The sequence below is a fragment of the Bos mutus genome, chromosome 7 (assembly GCF_027580195.1).
Source record: "Bos mutus isolate GX-2022 chromosome 7, NWIPB_WYAK_1.1, whole genome shotgun sequence".
NCBI classification, from domain to species: Eukaryota; Metazoa; Chordata; class Mammalia; order Artiodactyla; family Bovidae; genus Bos; species Bos mutus.
Window position 1 is genome coordinate 41,726,713 of NC_091623.1, and position 16,685 is coordinate 41,743,397.

Genomic DNA, 16,685 nt, shown 5'->3' on the forward strand with positions numbered 1-16,685 from the left:
GTCCTGATCATTATTAGTGTATTGAAAAGCAAATGGATTTCTGTATATTAATCTTACATCTTGCAACTTACTTGAATTCATTTATTACATAGTTTTTTTGTGAAGACTTTAGGACTTCCTATATAGAGTGTCATGTCATCTGCAAGAAGTTCCATTTTACCTCTTCCTCCCATTTTGGATGCCTTTTATTTATTTATTTTTTGGTCAGATTTCTGTGGCTAGGATTTCTAATACTGTGTTAAGTAAAAGTGGAGAGAATGGACATCCTTGTCTTGTTCCTAATTTTAGAGGAAAGGCATTTAGCTTTTCACTGTTGAATGTAATGTTGGATTTTGTAATCCAGCTGTAATCCAGCTGTGGATTTGTCTTAAATGGCCTTTATTATTTTGAGATGTGTTCCCTCTCTACACAGTTTGATGAGATTTTTCATCATGAATGGTTGTTGAATTTTGTCAAATGCTTTTGCTGCATCTATTGAGATGATCATGTGATTTTTATCCTTCCTTTTGTTAATGTGGTTCAGCACATTCATTGATTTGCAAATATTTAACCATCCTTGCATCTTGGAATAAATCCTACTTGTTCATTGTGTGTAACTCTTTCAATACATTGTTGAGTTAGGGTTACTGATATTTTGTTGACAATGCTTGCATCTACATTAATCAGATATTGGCCTATAATTTTCTTGTTTTGTGTTATCTTTGTCTGGTTTTGGTATCAGGGTAATGGTGGCCTCTTAAATTTTGGAGTTTTCCCTCCTCTTACATTTTTTGGAATAGCTTGAGAAGGATAGATATTAATTCTCTTTTATGTGTTTGTTAGAATTACCCTGTGAAGCCCACTCCCACCTGGACTTAAGTTTGCTGGGAGTGTTTTTTAATTACAAATTCAATTTTAATACTACTGATTCATCTGTTCAGATTGTCTGTTTCTTTCTGACTTAGTCTTGACAGTTTATTTCTAGAAAGTCTTCCATTTCTTCTAGGTTGTCCAAGTTGTTGGCATATAACTGTTCATGGTATTCTCTCTTTTTTTTTTCTTCGTATTTCTGTGGTATTTGCTGTTATTTCTCCTCTTTCATTCCTTATTTTGTTTATTTGAGCCCGTAAAGTAGAAAAACTCTTGTATGTGTGTAATTGCAAACCCCAAAGAAGAAACCCAAAGCAGTGGAAGAAAATAAATATGAAACATTCTAGTTCAGGAAAATTCTTTTAAAAAAAGAAAAGACTTTAATTTCAAAAGAAAATGTCTGGCCCAAATCTATGCAAAAGGAACAAGTCATTTATTTGGAAAAGAAAAGCAGATGAGAGGGAGTAAGGGGGTGTAAAAGAGGAGCTGCAGATAAAAAGAGAAGAAGAGACATATCAGCCAATCAGTTGCATGGACTTAATTTTAATACTGATTCAAACAAACCAATTTTAAAAACAAATAGAAAGTTGAAACTGCATATCTGATGATATTAAGGAATTGGCATTTATAGATATGATAATGGCATTGTAGTTATGATTTTAAAAGATCCTTTAATTTTAAAGATACCTCCTTAAATATTTATGAATGAAATTATATGATGTCTTATATTTGCTTTAAAATAATAGAGGAGGAGGGAAAGTAATTGGATAGACAAAGCAACATTGGCCATGAATTAGTAATTGCTGAAGCAATGTGACAATTAAATGAGATGGTTCATGGTATATTGTCTACTTGTTATAGGTTTAAAATTATTTGCAACACAGAGTTTGAAAATAATTTTTTGTCCCCGACAGGATGGATACTTCAAGCCTAGGCAAAATAAATATTTTCCATTTTCGTAAATAAACCTAAAGACTTCTAGATTGCCAACTTATGGAAATCTTTCCCCTCGTGTTATGGTAGCCTGCTGTAATTGTTTAGATAAATCTTCTGTAACATTAATTTAACCTCTTTTAACATCTGCTCAGTTGAATGCATGTGTCTGAGAAGCATTTCATGGTTTTTTTTAGGATTGTGGAAAAGGGATATTATAGTGAACGAGATGCTGCAGATGCTGTCAAACAGATCTTGGAGGCAGTTGCTGTAAGTATGAAGTGACAGCAATTGTGTAACTCTTGGTAATGTCTTCCTTTTATAGAGTCATCTTTAAGAAGTATATTTCAGTGACAAACCATAACATTTACAGAAAAACTGTATGAAATATTTATTAGAAAATGTTGAACAAATTTATATTTTCTGATGATAACTCAGACTCTGAAAGATGCAGTCCTGATATGTAATGCCGTAAGTTTATAAGAATCATGTCCATTCTGTTGTTTTGAGTAAGATCAGACTTTGGTGCCTATGGTTGTTTTTTTCTCTCTGCATTTCTTGAGTTTTTCTCTTTTTTGTTTTTGTTGTTTAGTAAGGAAGTGGGAAAAGGTTCAAAGAGATAAATATAGACCTTAGAGCATAGAGATTGTTGAGTTTTCTTTCAAGAAAAGAAATGAGTAAATTAGGAGAATAAATTCTGACAATTTTTTGAAAGGGAGAAGAAGTGTGTTAACACCTTGAACTGGAATAAAGCTTTGTAAATTGATGGAAACATGCACCCATATTTACACACACACACAAATGTAATTTTGAGTTTAATTGTATTGAATTAGTAGGGGAATATTTGTCTAGATAAAACAGACTCAATTGGTGAAAATCTTCCCATATATTCAGTGGTGTCTAGTACATCCTTGGAGAAGGTAATGGCACCCCACTCCAGTACTTTTGCCTAGAACCTCCCATGGACAGAGGAGCCTGGTAGGCTGCAGTCCATGGGGTCGCTAGAGTCGGACACGACTGAGCGACTTCACTTTCACTTTTCACTTTCCTGCATTTGAGAAGGAAATGGCAACCCACTCCAGTGTTCTTGCCTGGAGAATCCCAGGGACGGGGGAGCCTGGTGGGCTGCCGTCTATGGGATCGCACAGTCAAACACGACTGAAGCGACTTAGCAGCAGCAGCAGTACATCCTTGGACACTTTGGTGATCCTTTTATTGAACCTAAAGCCAGAACAAATTTAAAACAAAAACCGTATTATTTTACCTACTCACAAAGCTTCACAAAGCTTCAGTTTAGGAAGCAGGTTACTACATTCAAGTCAAAAATTCTTTGAGAGAAGTTTTATAAAAATCAAATTTTCTCTGATTGCTGAAAATAAGGGTTAATTTGGAGAAAAAAATTAAAGTGATTTTTCTTAGTATTTCACAGGTAGAAAGAAGCAATTTAAAACTTGCAAGAAGTAGCTGACATTTATGAAATAGTTTGTTGTCAGCTACCTGGCTATAGAGAGCTATAAAAAATAAGGCAGTTGGGAACTCTAAGTAATCATTGATATAGTTCACATCTCTCCTGAATCACACACTTTTAAGACTGTATCTATGCTTGTTTTTGAACCCACAGAAGTTGAAAACCTCAAGGCTCTTGGGAAATATGTTGCAAGCATAATTATACCCCTCAGGCGACAAACCTTAAAACCCTTCTCTTTGCCCCTATGGCATCTCAATTCTTGCCCCAAATATTTCACACTATTTGTGTAACTGTAATCTTGCTTCTTCTGCTTTTTAGCTTTAGATAGCATTTTTAAAAGCTTTTACAGTGAATATGAAAGATGTTTCCCCTTTGGGTTTGAATTCATTCAGTCAGTCTTTAAGTGCAGTCTTTAAGCCTTCTTGATACTCAGCCTCTTGAAATAAATTCCAGATTGTCTCAAGTTAAACAGTCTAGTCAGTCTGGACATTTGGGACGGGTCATCATGTCATCTGTCATAAAGCACAAGGCCAAAGCTTAAAGCCCTCTTTTCTATTTACTTATAGAGATAACCAGGGAATATTTCATCTCCTCTGGTAGCTCACTGTTTCTGCAACCTCTAGTCCTTTCCTTGTTACCACTGATATCCTACTGTTCCTCTACTTTCAGAAAAACCACCGTCATTCTCTTTTATCCACCCCTGATGCTGCCTTCTCTCTTTTGCTAACCATAGTTCTCTTGGACATATATTAATTTCAAAGCCATAAACTTGGAGCCTGGAGAAACTTGCAATATAGAGTGTACAGTGAATTTAACAAAATAAAAGGAAATGGTTGAAGAAATATTAAATATGTCTGCTATGTCAAAAAAAATAGATTCTTTTGTTTGAATTGTTTTAAATATTATAGTGATGGGCATGAAGAGTTGCAAACAAAGTCATCTAACCCTTTAAGGTTATGGGACAAATACGGTATCTGAACATTGAAGAAAGAGAGGAAATGAACATGATTATAAGGATGCAAAAAAGGATGAAATAGTGGAAGTTCCTTTTGTTAAATTTTTAAAATCTGTAATCTCCCCTAAAAAAGAGATAAATTTCTTTTAAATAAATTTAAATTTAAATACATTTAAATTTAAATAAATTTGGCCTGTTAGAATTAAGATAAAGAATTAATGCTAAAGAGTCGGACAGGACTGAGCAACTTTACTTTCACTTTTCACTTTCCTGCATTGGAGAAGGAAATGGCAACCCACTCCAGTGTTCTTGCCTGGAGAATCCCAGGGACAGGGGAGCCTGGTGGGCTGCCGTCTATGGGGTCACACAGAGTCGGACACAACTGACGCGACTTAGCAGCAGCAGCAGCAGCAGCAGCAGCATTGAAGAACTGGAAAGACAAAAGGGGAACACTAAACTGATCTATTGTAGAGGTAGCAGCTTCGAGATGCAACCTCCTTTTAGACTGGAGAAACCCAGTAAAGAGGCTGGATGATTAAAGTTTAGAAGTGTAAAGGAGGTGCTCTGTAGTCCTGTGTGCAGGCCCACTGTGAGGACCTGCCCATGAAGCTGCTCCTCAGACCTTGGAGAAGAGTGTTCTAGCCAACCAGTGCGAGTATCACTGAAGAGGGGCCCGGAATTGGTTCTATGAGCGCTGGAAAACTGGAAACAATGGCTGCTGTCCAAAGGATCTGCCCCTGCAAGGTGAAGAAGTGTTTCAGAAGTGCATGGGACAGGCTCAGAAAAGGAGCAAGTGCCTTCATCCTCTTCCAGCCTCCACTGCCTCCCTGGTGCCCTCTAACACAGAGTCACACAGGAAAGCAGTGAGGAAGAGTGTGGCTGGTAACTCAGTCCCAGCTTCACAAAGGACTGTAAAAGGCAAAGTTAAAGTTGAGAGACAATACCTTAATAAATGGTACTGTAAGTTATTTGAAAACAAAAATCAATTCTCAAAATTTCTATTTCTATTCATAGACTCTTTAAAGTTTTCATAGGCTTTACTAATGCGTGTGAAATGGTTCTGGAGGTCAATGAAATCAAAACAAATGCAGCAGCATTAAAAACTTACTATCTATGTTTATAAAGGGCAATATATATGTTATTCAGCTTTACATTGTTTGACATGTTTAAGCCTTCTTCCATCTGACCTCTAATTCCTGTTGACAGAACCAGTCTACTTTTATAAAGATGGAAAGGGCTAGAACCCCTTTCCTTATCCTCCCTTGCTGCCAAGGGGATATGACCCAGTCCTCACCAGTGGGTTCTGAGGGGCCATCTACTCATGAACTGTTGGAAAAGTTTCCCTTTAATAAAAGGAGAACCAAGGGCGGAAAGGTCTTCTCTCCTCTTCACTGTCATCTTGGAGCCTATCTGTGATGCTGGGAGCTGCTTTTGCTGTCTTGTAATTATGAGGAGAAACATAACTGTGCTGAAGACGGCAGAGAATGCATTTGGAGTTCTGTTTGACACCTCTCAGTATTTCTGCCGCTTTAAGTTGTGTGTCTTGTTATCTGAAGCGAGAGGCACTGAACTTACTCTTGAATAAATGTTTGTGTATATACTAATAATGGTTGTGTGTCAGAGCACACTGCATACTTTTCCATCTATGTAAACGTGGCAGGAAGGGCATACTCCTGGACAAAGGGATTCTGGTGCCGCAGTTGTCTAAAAACTGAACTTCACTGAGTGTAAAGCACACACCAACGTGCCGTGTGTATCTGTGCTAGTCGCACCTGACTCTGTGAGACCCCGTGGACTGCAGCCTGCCAGGCTCCTCTGTCCATGGGATTCTCCAGGCAAGAATACTGGAGTGGGGTGCCATTTCCTTCTCCAGGGGATCTTCCTGACCCAGGGATCCAACCTCCATCTCTTGCATCTCCTGCATTGGCAGGCAGATTTTTACCACTGCACCATGGGAAGCCCCCCACATACTGTTAAATCAGGATTAAGTATGATTCAAAGGGACAGTGAGGTTTAAGGTTACTAACATTAAGCTTGTTTCTGGCACTTGTTCTTGTGAATGTTGTTCCTGCTTGGGTCCACTTATTGTCAATAAAAAGATTCTTCTGTGGAGTTAATAAGCATTGAGCGACTAGAACAGCAAATGTGGGTGGTTTTGGTTTTTGAGTTGGTCAGTTCCTGTGATATTTACTTTGGAGGATAGATTTTGGTGCAAGGCTGAAGGCATTAAAATATAATGAGAATTTTACCAGTAAAAAGTAAGTGTAGTTTCTAAGAATTGAGAGATTACATTCATCAGAGAAGAAATACAGTTCTGTTAATATTCTAATGTTTTTTATTTATAAACATAGAATAAAATAGATCAGTGGCTCAGGCATAGCAGGGACATTTTATCAGAAAAAAAATTGGAGCAAAAAAATAATCTACATTCTGAAAATTATAGCTCAGTATTAAGAACATGGAGATCTAAAAATAATGCCTGGGAAAGAGGTATTTTGCTCTAATGTATGGAATGTTTCTGTACGTCATTATTGGCAATGAGAACAATATCAAAAGTTTATCAATTCTGAGTGGCCTTCTCTCCTTTGATTACCAGGTGAATCACAATAAATTCTGATGTACATGTCTAGAAATTTTCCAATTTCTATATATAAAACATCATGTCAGTTGTTACATTCTAAATGACTTGGTGCTTCTGTAAATGTTGAATGATGTCAGTCATTCAGTTCAACCATTAGCTAATTCTCTGGTATGTGCCACAATCTTGGATACAGAGATTAAGAAGTTCACTAGTTTATAGAGCATATAGACACATTGGCACATAGCTGTAAGAATATATATGTGTACCAACTGATGCATTTTGCAAATTCAAAGACATTACAGAAGGCAAAGCTATTCAAAACATCTAGAAAGAAACTGAATCAGAAAAATCTTGCCAGAGGAGGTTATATCTGTGTTGGGTTTTAAAAGAAAAAGATTCTTGTTTGGTAGGCAACCAGTATGGAAAAAAAAAGGCAATTTCAGGAATATTCCTTTTCTCCAGTAAATTGTTATAGATCATAATAGACCAAAGGCAAAGGTGTGAACTGCTGGTCTTTGGAATGGTATGGACCTAACAGAAGCAGAAGATATTAAGAAGAGATGGCAAGAATACACAGAAGAACTATACAGAAAAGATCTTCACGACCCAGATAATCACGATGGTGTGATCACTGACCTAGAGCCAGACATCCTGGAATGTGAAGTCAAGAGGGACTTAGAAAGCATCACTATGAACAAAGCTAGTGGAGGTGATGGAATTCCAGTTGAGCTATTTCAAATCCTGAAAGATGATGCTGTGAAAGTGCTGTACTCAATATGCCAGCTAATTTGGAAAACTCAGCAGTGGCCACAGGACTGGAAAAGGTCAGTTTTCATTCCAATCCCAAAGAAAGGCAATGCCAAAAAATGTTCAAACTACCGCACAATTGCACTCATCTCACACGCTAGTAAACTAATGCTCAAAATTCTCCATGGCAGGCTTCAGCAATATGTCAACTGTGAACTTCCTGATGTTCAAGATGGATTTCGAAAAGACAGAGGAACCAGAGATCAAATTGCCAACATCCGCTGGATCATGGAAAAAGCAAGAGAGTTCCAGAAAAGCATCTATTTCTGCTTTATTGACTATGCCAAAGACTTTGACTGTGTGGATCACAATAAACTGTGGAAAATTCTGAAAGAGATGGGAATACCAGACCACCTGACCTGCCTCTTGAGAAACCTGTATGCAGGTCAGGAAGCAACAGTTAGAACTGGACATGGAACAACAGACTGGTTCCAAATAGGAAAAAGAGTATGTCAAGGCTATATATTGTCACCCTGCTTGTTTAACTTCTATGCAGAGTACATCATGAGAAACGCCGGACTGGAAGAAACACAAGCAGGAATCAAGATTGCGAGGAGAAATATCAATAACCTCAGATATGCAGATGACACCACCCTTATAGCAGAAAGTGAAGAGGAAATAAAAAGCCTCTTGATGAAGATGAAAATGGAGAGTGAAAAAGTTGGCTTAAAGCTCAACATTCAGAAAACAAAGATCATGGAATCTGGTCCCATCACTTCATGGGAAATAGATGGGGAAACAGTGGAAACAGTGTCAGACTTTACTTTTCTGGGCTCCAAAATCACTGCAGATGGTGACTGCAGCCATGAAATTAAAAGACGCTTACTCCTTGGAAGGAAAGTTATGACCAAGCTAGATAGCATATTCAAAAAGCAGAGACATTACTTTGCCAACAAAGGTTCGTCTAGTCAAGGCTATTGTTTTTCCTGTGGTCATGTATGGATGTGAGAGTTGGACTGTGAAGAAGGCTGAGCACCGAAGAATTGATGCTTTTGAGCTGTGGTGTTGGAGAAGACTCTTGAGAGTCCCTTGGACTGCAAGGAGATCCAGCCAGTCCATTCTGAAGGAGATCAGCCCTGGGATTTCTTTGGAAGGAATGATGCGAAAGCTGAAACTCCAGTATTTTGGCCACCTCATGCGAAGAGTTGACTCATTGGAAAAGACTCTGAAGCTGGGAGGGATTGGGGGCAGGAGGAGAAGGGGACGACAGAGGATGAGATGGCTGGATGGCATCACTGACTCGATGGAAGTGAGTCTGAGTGAACTCTGGGAGTTGGTGATGGACAGGGAGGCCTGGCGTGCTGTGATTCATGGGGTCGCAAAGAGTTGGACACGACTGAGCGACTGAACTGAACTGAACTGAAAGCACACTTGAGAACTAGGGCTTGAGTGAGAGGCAGGGAGCCTATCCTGAGAGGCTTGCATGATTTGTGGAAGAGGGTCCGTTTTTCTGTGGGTGAAGAGGCCTGAGGGACTTTGACTGCAGGACCACCCTTCCTTGTGGTAGCATGACGTCCAGGAGCAGGGAGGCCAGTGAAGAGATTGTGGAGATGTCCAGCAAGAAACAAAAGTCATCTGAAGCGACGTGCTTTGTGATGTTGTGAGTGAAATATGCTAACAGCTAAGGCCATGCAGAGCTCCCCTTGGACTTCCACTGTCAGTATTTATTAGTGAAGACTTATTTATATGTGAAGGTGTAGAGAGGATGAGCAGTAAACCAGAGTGGGGAGCGTGTAGAGCAGAGGACGCGCAGCGTCGACCAGAACCCGATTGAACTGGCCCCGTCACCTGCATCGCGGTGCCTTCTCCCCTTCCCTCTGCCCTCCTGCTCTCCAGGCTTCATTCACTGCCTTCTCATAGTTTCTCTAGTGACTTTTTTCTTCAATTTCTGTTTCCTTCTCCTACATATTTCCCTTTTGTACTCTTCTTTTGCCTCTCCTCCAGCTGAAAACAAGTGATGAATAACACAACAACAGCAAAAACTAAAAAAACGTTTTAAGAGACCAACCAAAGCCTCTAGCTCAGGATGACCATGTTCCCCACACACAGCACGTGCTGTTGGTCCTGAGGAGAGCTTAGGAAGTAAACACGAGACACAGTACCTGTGTCTGGGAAAATTTAACACCAAAAAGAGAATAAAAATAACATCTAAGTTACCTTCCTTTGAAGGAAATACCTCAGAATTGAGATGAATGTCTTCACTATTCAGAAGCCTACTGAAGGGTCATGAACACAAGATTACTGAGTAGACGTGACCTGATCTTGACTTAATGTCCTTGCATTGCAATCTTTAGACGTTCATTTACAACTGTTGTCGGATTTCAGTTGCTAAAGGAATGAGAGCCACAGAATCCCTGACTGTGGAGCAGCAGAACCAAATAACCTCAAGAAAGAGCAGGAAAGATTTTTCTAGTTAATTGTGGCAGTATTTTTTTTAAAGCATAAAAAAGGAAAATGTAGTCATAAGAGGACTACCCAGAACGTCCTTATGCGGTGGGAACGGCACAAAGGCACGCATTGTTTCTGTTTATATACATGATCTACAAAGATTAATGTGAATAAAGAGGAATAAAAAAAGATGGGTATTTCACCTATAAGGGAATATGGTTTTAAGTGAGGTAATACATTTTAATTCTATTTAAAAAGGCTTATTCCAAGCAGGTGTGCATTGGCTATGAGAGGGAAGATATTATCATATTATCATGATACCTTTTCTGTTTTAAACAAACCTTACTCTAATTGGCAATTTGGGCTATTTTCTGTTCCTGTTATGCCATATTGCACATCTGTGTATTCTGTTCCTCTGACCCTCAATGCTCTGCAAAGCTGAAATTCAGAAAAAGCTGAGCAAACAATTCTACCACCCACAATGGAGTCTCTGGGAGGACAGTCTCTTCTTTATGTTGATGTAGTTTGTGTGTGACAACCTCTTGTATGGGCTGCAAGGGAATGACTCCCAGCTGGAAAGACTGCTTTAACAGCGATCCCCTTTTAAGGAAGAATGTTGAGTGGGAGACATCAAAGTATTGTGGCTTGAAGGTGAACAGTGATCCTTCTTTGCAAGTGTGCTTCTTTCCAAGGATCGTAGAGTAACTAGGTGAGACTAGCTGACATTTTCCCTGTTGTCTTTCATGGATTATCTACTGAAGCGTGGGGTGGGACCATGAAGTTTATCTCCATGCTCTCCAGTAGTGGTTGCCTGCCCCAAAGAAGCTGAAGTATCCTCTGTCTTGAGAAAATGAAGTCCTCTTTTGAATTACATGGATCTGTGTGAATCTTCTACATCTGATGTCTTTGACCCATTCATTTGCTGTTGTTCAGTCGCTCAGTTGTGTCCAACTCTTTGCGACCCCATGGACCGCAGCACGCCAGACCTTCCTGTCCATCACCAGCTCCTGGAGTTTACTCAGATTCATGTCCATTGAGTCAGTGATGCCATCCAACCATCTCATCCTCTGTTGACCCCTTCTCCCACCTTCAATCTTTCCCAGCATCAGGGTCTTTTGAAATGAGTTGGCTCTTTGCATCAGATGGCCAAAGTATTGGAGTTTCAGCTTCAGCATCAGTCCTTCCAATGAATATTCAGGACCAATTCTTTTTAGGATTGACTGGATTGATCTCCTTGCAGTCCAAGGGACTCTCAAGAGTCTTCTCCAACACCACAGTTCAAAAGCATCAATTCTTCAGCTCTCAGCTTTCTTTATAGTCCAACTCTCACATCCGTACATGACTACTGGAAAAACCATACCTTTCACTAGATGGACCTTTGTCAGCAAAGTAGTGTCTCTGCTTTTCAATACCCTGTCTAGGCTTGTCATAGCTTTTCTTCCAAGGAGCAAGCATCTTTTAATTTCATGGCTGCAGTTAAAAAAATTATCTTGGGAGCAGTTAATTAAGAAATACTGTGGGGAAAAAAATGAATAATTCTCTGGAAGAGTAAGGTAGAATACTTTTTTTTAAAACTTCTGGTTCAGAAGAAGCACTTTCAGGCATTATTATAATAATAGTCTTGTTAACTTCATTCCTTGAACATGGGATTTTGATTTTAGTATTATTAAATAATTCAAAAACAAATTCTGAAAAAGTTTTACAAAGTATTTTGCCTGCCTCATAAATGAGAAATGTATAATTCAATGGAAGACGTCAAAGTAACCAATAGGCAGAGGCCTAGTTCATAGCCTGCAGCACCAGTCATGGAAACAGAACTTTACTTGATGTCTTGTCTTTGGTCCAATCTCAGATGTATAGCTTCTGAACAAGGAGCACTCACAAAAAATCCAGCTTACTCACTCCGGCTAAGACAGAGAGTTTCTCAACAGAAGACACAGGGGCACTAGTTTCACTTGGGTAGGGCGGTTCTTTGTAGGGGTTTTGCGTCAACAACTTTGTTAGCCTGTTCAGGCTGCTGTAAAAGAATACCACAGATTGGAAGGCTTAAAGAAAAAGCATTTATTCTCTCAGTTCTGCTGCTGCTGCTGAGTCGCTTCAGTTGTGTCCAACTCTGTGTGACCCCATAGACAGCAGCCCACCAGGCTCCCCCATCCCTGGGATTCTCCAGGCAAGAACACTGGAGTGGGTTGCCATTTCCTTCTCCAGTCATGAAAGTGAAAAGTGAAAGTGAGGTCGCTCAGTCGTGTCTGACTCTTGGTGACCCCATGGACTACAGCCCACCAGGCTCCCTCATCCCTGGGATTCTCCAGCTGAGAGTACTGGAGTGGGGTGCCATTGCCATCGCCACAGTTCTGGATGTCCCCAAACAGGACGCCAGCTTGGTCTGATTCCAAGTGCAGGCTTGCCCTGGTTTACGGACTGCAGCCTTCCTGCCCTGTCCTCACAGGGGAGAGCAAGTCTGGTCTTCCCATTGTCTTCTGAGGCCCTGATTCCATCCCAGGAATTCCACCCTCCAAACCTCATCTAAACTTACCTCCAAACTTACCTCCAAAGGCTTCAGCTCCAGGTAACATTCCACTGGGGATTAGGGCTTCAACATATGAATTCTGGGGGGGCATGAATATTCAGTGCCAAGGAGCAAGCTCTGTTAATTCCATGGCTGCAGTCACCACCCGCAGTGATTTTGGAGGCCCAGAAAAGGCCTGTCACTGTTTCCACTGTGTCGCCTTCTATTTGCCATAAAGGGATGGGGCTGGATGCCATGATCTTCATTTTTTGAATGTTGAGTTTTAAGCCAGCTTTTTCACTCTCCTCTTTCACCTTCATCAAGAGGCTCTTTAGTTCCTCTTCACTTTCTGCCATTAGGGTGGTATCATCTGCATATCTAAGGTTATTGATATTTCTCCTGGCAATCTTGATTCCAGTTTGTGATTCATCCAGCCCAGCATTTCACATAATGTATTCTGCATGTAAGTTAAATAAGCAGGGTGACAATATACAGCTTTGATGTACTCCTTTCCCAATTTTGAACCAGTCCATTGTTCCATGTCTGGTTCTAACTGTTGCTTCTTGACCTGCATACAGGTTTCTCAGGAGACAGGTAAGGTGGTCTGGTATTCTGATCTCTTTAAGAATGCTCTGCAGTTTGCTGTGATCCACAAAGTCAAAGGCTTCAATGTAGTCAATGAAGCTGAAATAGGGTGTTTTTCTGAAATTTCCTTGCTTTTTTTTAATATCCAGCTGTTCATGGGATTCTCCCATTTACTAACTGCAAAATACCCAGTATATTTGTTTTTCTAACAAATATACTGACTAACGAATTACCACAAATTTAGCAGCTTGAAACAACTGATTATCTCTCAGTTCTGTAGGTCAAAAGTCCAGGGGGTTCTGTTGGGTTCCATGCTTAGTCTCACAAAACTGGAAACCAAGGTGTTAGTTGTCCGGGTGGTTATTTGGAAACTCTGAGCAAGAATCTGCTTCTAAACGCATTGAGCTTCCCAGCTCACTGGCCGGGTTCACTTCCCCACGTTTGTGCGGCTGGCGGCCCTGTTCCCGCTTTCAGCCAGGGCCTGCTTTCAGCGCCTCGAGGCTGCCTCATTCCTTGCCACGTGCCTCCCCACAACCTCAGGGAGAAAGCGTTTCAAATCTCTGACTTCCTTTTCTGCTGCCAACCAGAGAAAACTCTCTGCTTTTCAAGGGTACATGTGATTTGATTAAACCTATCTGAATCATCTTCTTGTTGTCATGTAAATGAATATAGTCCAAGGAATGCTGCCTCATCACATTTATAGAGTCCACCGACACTCAGATGGATGGGCATTTATTATAAGAGCTAGTTATACATGGTGGTCGTTCATAAAATTCTGCCTGTTACACCCAGACCAACCTACTCTTACTAATCAAAGTGTGATGCATTTATTTCCTAACATAATGTATTCAGTCTAATTAACTCAAAACATGGAAAGTAAATTAGGAATCCAAAATTCCGCATTCAAGGATAAACTTGAATGTCATTTGTTTTTAGGCCTTTCAAAGACTCACTCACTAAACAAGTGTTTCGGTTTGTTTTTTCATGTCTACTACTTAATTTGTGTTCTCATGCATTTCTACTGTGCTCTCCTGGGTTGTTGTTTTTTTTTTATGTCACAAAATCAATTTTGCCACTTCAGAGCATTAACCACAGCAAGTATTTTCAAAGGTTTTCAAAACTATTTGTCATGTCTTAGAAAACAAGCTGAAACACAGATCAGTTCAGAAAGAAGGAATGATGGCTGTGGCTAAGGCTATGTGGAGTCTAGCATAAAAAATATAAATAATGCAATATACTTAAGTGCATTTGTTTCTTTTTATGTTGCAGTCTTATTTATTTCTTTGCTTAACAATACACCTCGGAAAGTTTTTCCATTGATGTACTAGTTTCCTGTTGCTGCATTACAAATTACCACAAACTCAAACACTTACAGCACCATACGTTATCTTGCATTCTGTAGGTCAGAGTGGGACGCAGTGTGAATAGACTCACACAGTTACCACATCAAGGTATCATTAGGCTGCGCTTCTCTCTGGAGGCTAGGGGAAAGAATGTGCTTCCAAGCTTATTCTGCTGCTTATGATTGTCTCAATACTTGGTCTTCTTCATCTTCACACTAGCAAAGGCACGTCAGATTCTTCTCACGCCTTAGGTCTGTTTCACTGACTCTTCTGCCTGCCTCTTCTGCTTCTAAAGCCTCATACAGTTACATTGGGACCATCTGGATAATCCAAGGTAATCTCTGTATTTTAAGGCAACAGTGATTCATAATCCTAACTACATCTGCAAAGCCCATTTGCCATGCTGCATGGCATGTTCACAGTCCTAAGACTGGAGCATAGAGCATTCTTTGGGACCATAATTCTATCACATTTAATACATCTGGATTTTTTCATTTCTTTAGTCGCTATGTGGTTTTTCATACTGTGAGTTCTATAATTTATTTACCCGGTTCAAATCAAATGTTTTTTTCTAATTTTAAAAATTATACATAATATTATAATAAATATCCTTGAGGCATATTATGTACAAGTGAAAATATTTAGTATATATTCCAAGAAGTAGCTTCCATGAGAGAAATAATATATTCATTTTACATTCTTTTATGGATGCTGCTAAATTGCAAGGCTTTACCAATCTAGTATCACTGATACTTTGAATCTGCCTCTTTATCAGCATGTACATCTGACCAATCCTGATCATTATATTCTCTTTTCTATTCTTTGCTCTGTTTTTCAGTAATTTTTATGTATTTTTATGTGTTTTTCTCTTGTTGGTATATAGGAGTTCTCTATATATTCAAATCTTACCCTTTAATATATAAGCATAATCTTTTGTGTACACATACGTCTTTATAGGTAATCTATATCGTATACACAGATAGATTAAATGTTTCCTCCTAGTTTTGCTTTGTGTATACACATAATACACATGTGTCTTGCATGATTTTCTCATCAAATTTTAAGGGTTTTTAAAACTGGTTCTAAGATTTTTAATTTTTTATATCTTTCTTAGGAAGTCGTATCTTATTCTCTCTTGCTCCCTCTCTCTTTTTTTCTCTATATGTACTTAAACATCTTGTATACTTAATCTCAAATCCTTTTGGGTCATTTTGTTTTGTTCTTATCCTTTTCTTAGTTTAATAGCTTTTTAATACACACATACTAGTTTGATCCACCTTTGTTTAATCCGTATTTGTTTGTTTGACAGCTCTCCATGAAAATATCACTTTATTGTTACGTTAGTGAACTTGTGTGTGCATTTCTATTTTTGGTTCTCTGGTTTCTCCTTTTATAACTTTAAACAAAATTCTCCCTTGTCATATCTTTGTTTTATACCAGTGCAGTTTTCACGGTTTATATTCTGCATCTTACTCATTTGTTTGAATTCTGCCTTTAAGTGGACTTCACACTGATCACTAGCCCTCCATCACAGTTTTTCCCTCTTATTTCTTAATTGACTGGATTTACTTAATTGACTGGATTTACTAAAGGAGATCAGTCCTGGGTGTTCATTGGAAGGACTGATGCTAAAGCTGAAACTCCAATATTTTGGCCACCTCATGTGAAGAGTTGACTCATTGAAAAAGACTCTGATGCTGGGAGGGATTGGGGGCAGGAGGAGAAGGGGACGACAGAGGATGAGATGGCTGGATGGCATCACTGACTTGATGGACATGAGTTTGAGTGAACTCCAGGAGTTGGTGATGGACAGGGAAGCCTGGCGTACTGCGATTCATGGGGTCGCAGAGTCAGACATGACTGAGCGCCTGAACTGAACTGACTGACTCACCAAGTGGTTTGGGTTTTCTGTTTGTTTGTTTTGCTTTGGGTTTGTTTTTTCTGTTCCCAGAAGGGCATAGCAACAATACATTCTCCAAGTTTTTTTCATGACTTTTTTGGCCACTTTATATTTTCAAGACTCTTTATAACTTTTGTGGGGTGGGACATTTGGTCCTAACCTCCGCAGTCTGTACCCGTTCCTTTATAATTTCCTGGCACTGAACTCTGCCTTGCAGAACGGACATCGGCTTGCTATTTCCCTTCTTACAGATGACTTACTTTTTTCTGCTTAGAGGTCTATGAATCCCTTCTTTATCCTTGAAGTTCAGGTACTTAAGCAGGTGCATGTCAGTTTTCACAGCTCTTTCTCTGTGGGGAAAGCAGCA

At 39.5% G+C, this 16,685-nt stretch overlaps 1 protein-coding gene across 2 annotated transcripts in view; it reads left to right on the top strand.

Moving 5' to 3' along the window:
- Nucleotides 1–16,685, top strand: part of CAMK4 (calcium/calmodulin dependent protein kinase IV) — a 264,681-nt gene that overhangs the window by 182,891 nt on the left and 65,105 nt on the right. For both annotated transcript variants that reach the window (XM_070373210.1, XM_070373211.1), the window contains exon 5: nucleotides 1,980–2,052. In XM_070373210.1, coding sequence (XP_070229311.1) covers nucleotides 1,980–2,052 — 73 coding nt within the window. The remainder of the gene's footprint in view (nucleotides 1–1,979; nucleotides 2,053–16,685) is intronic.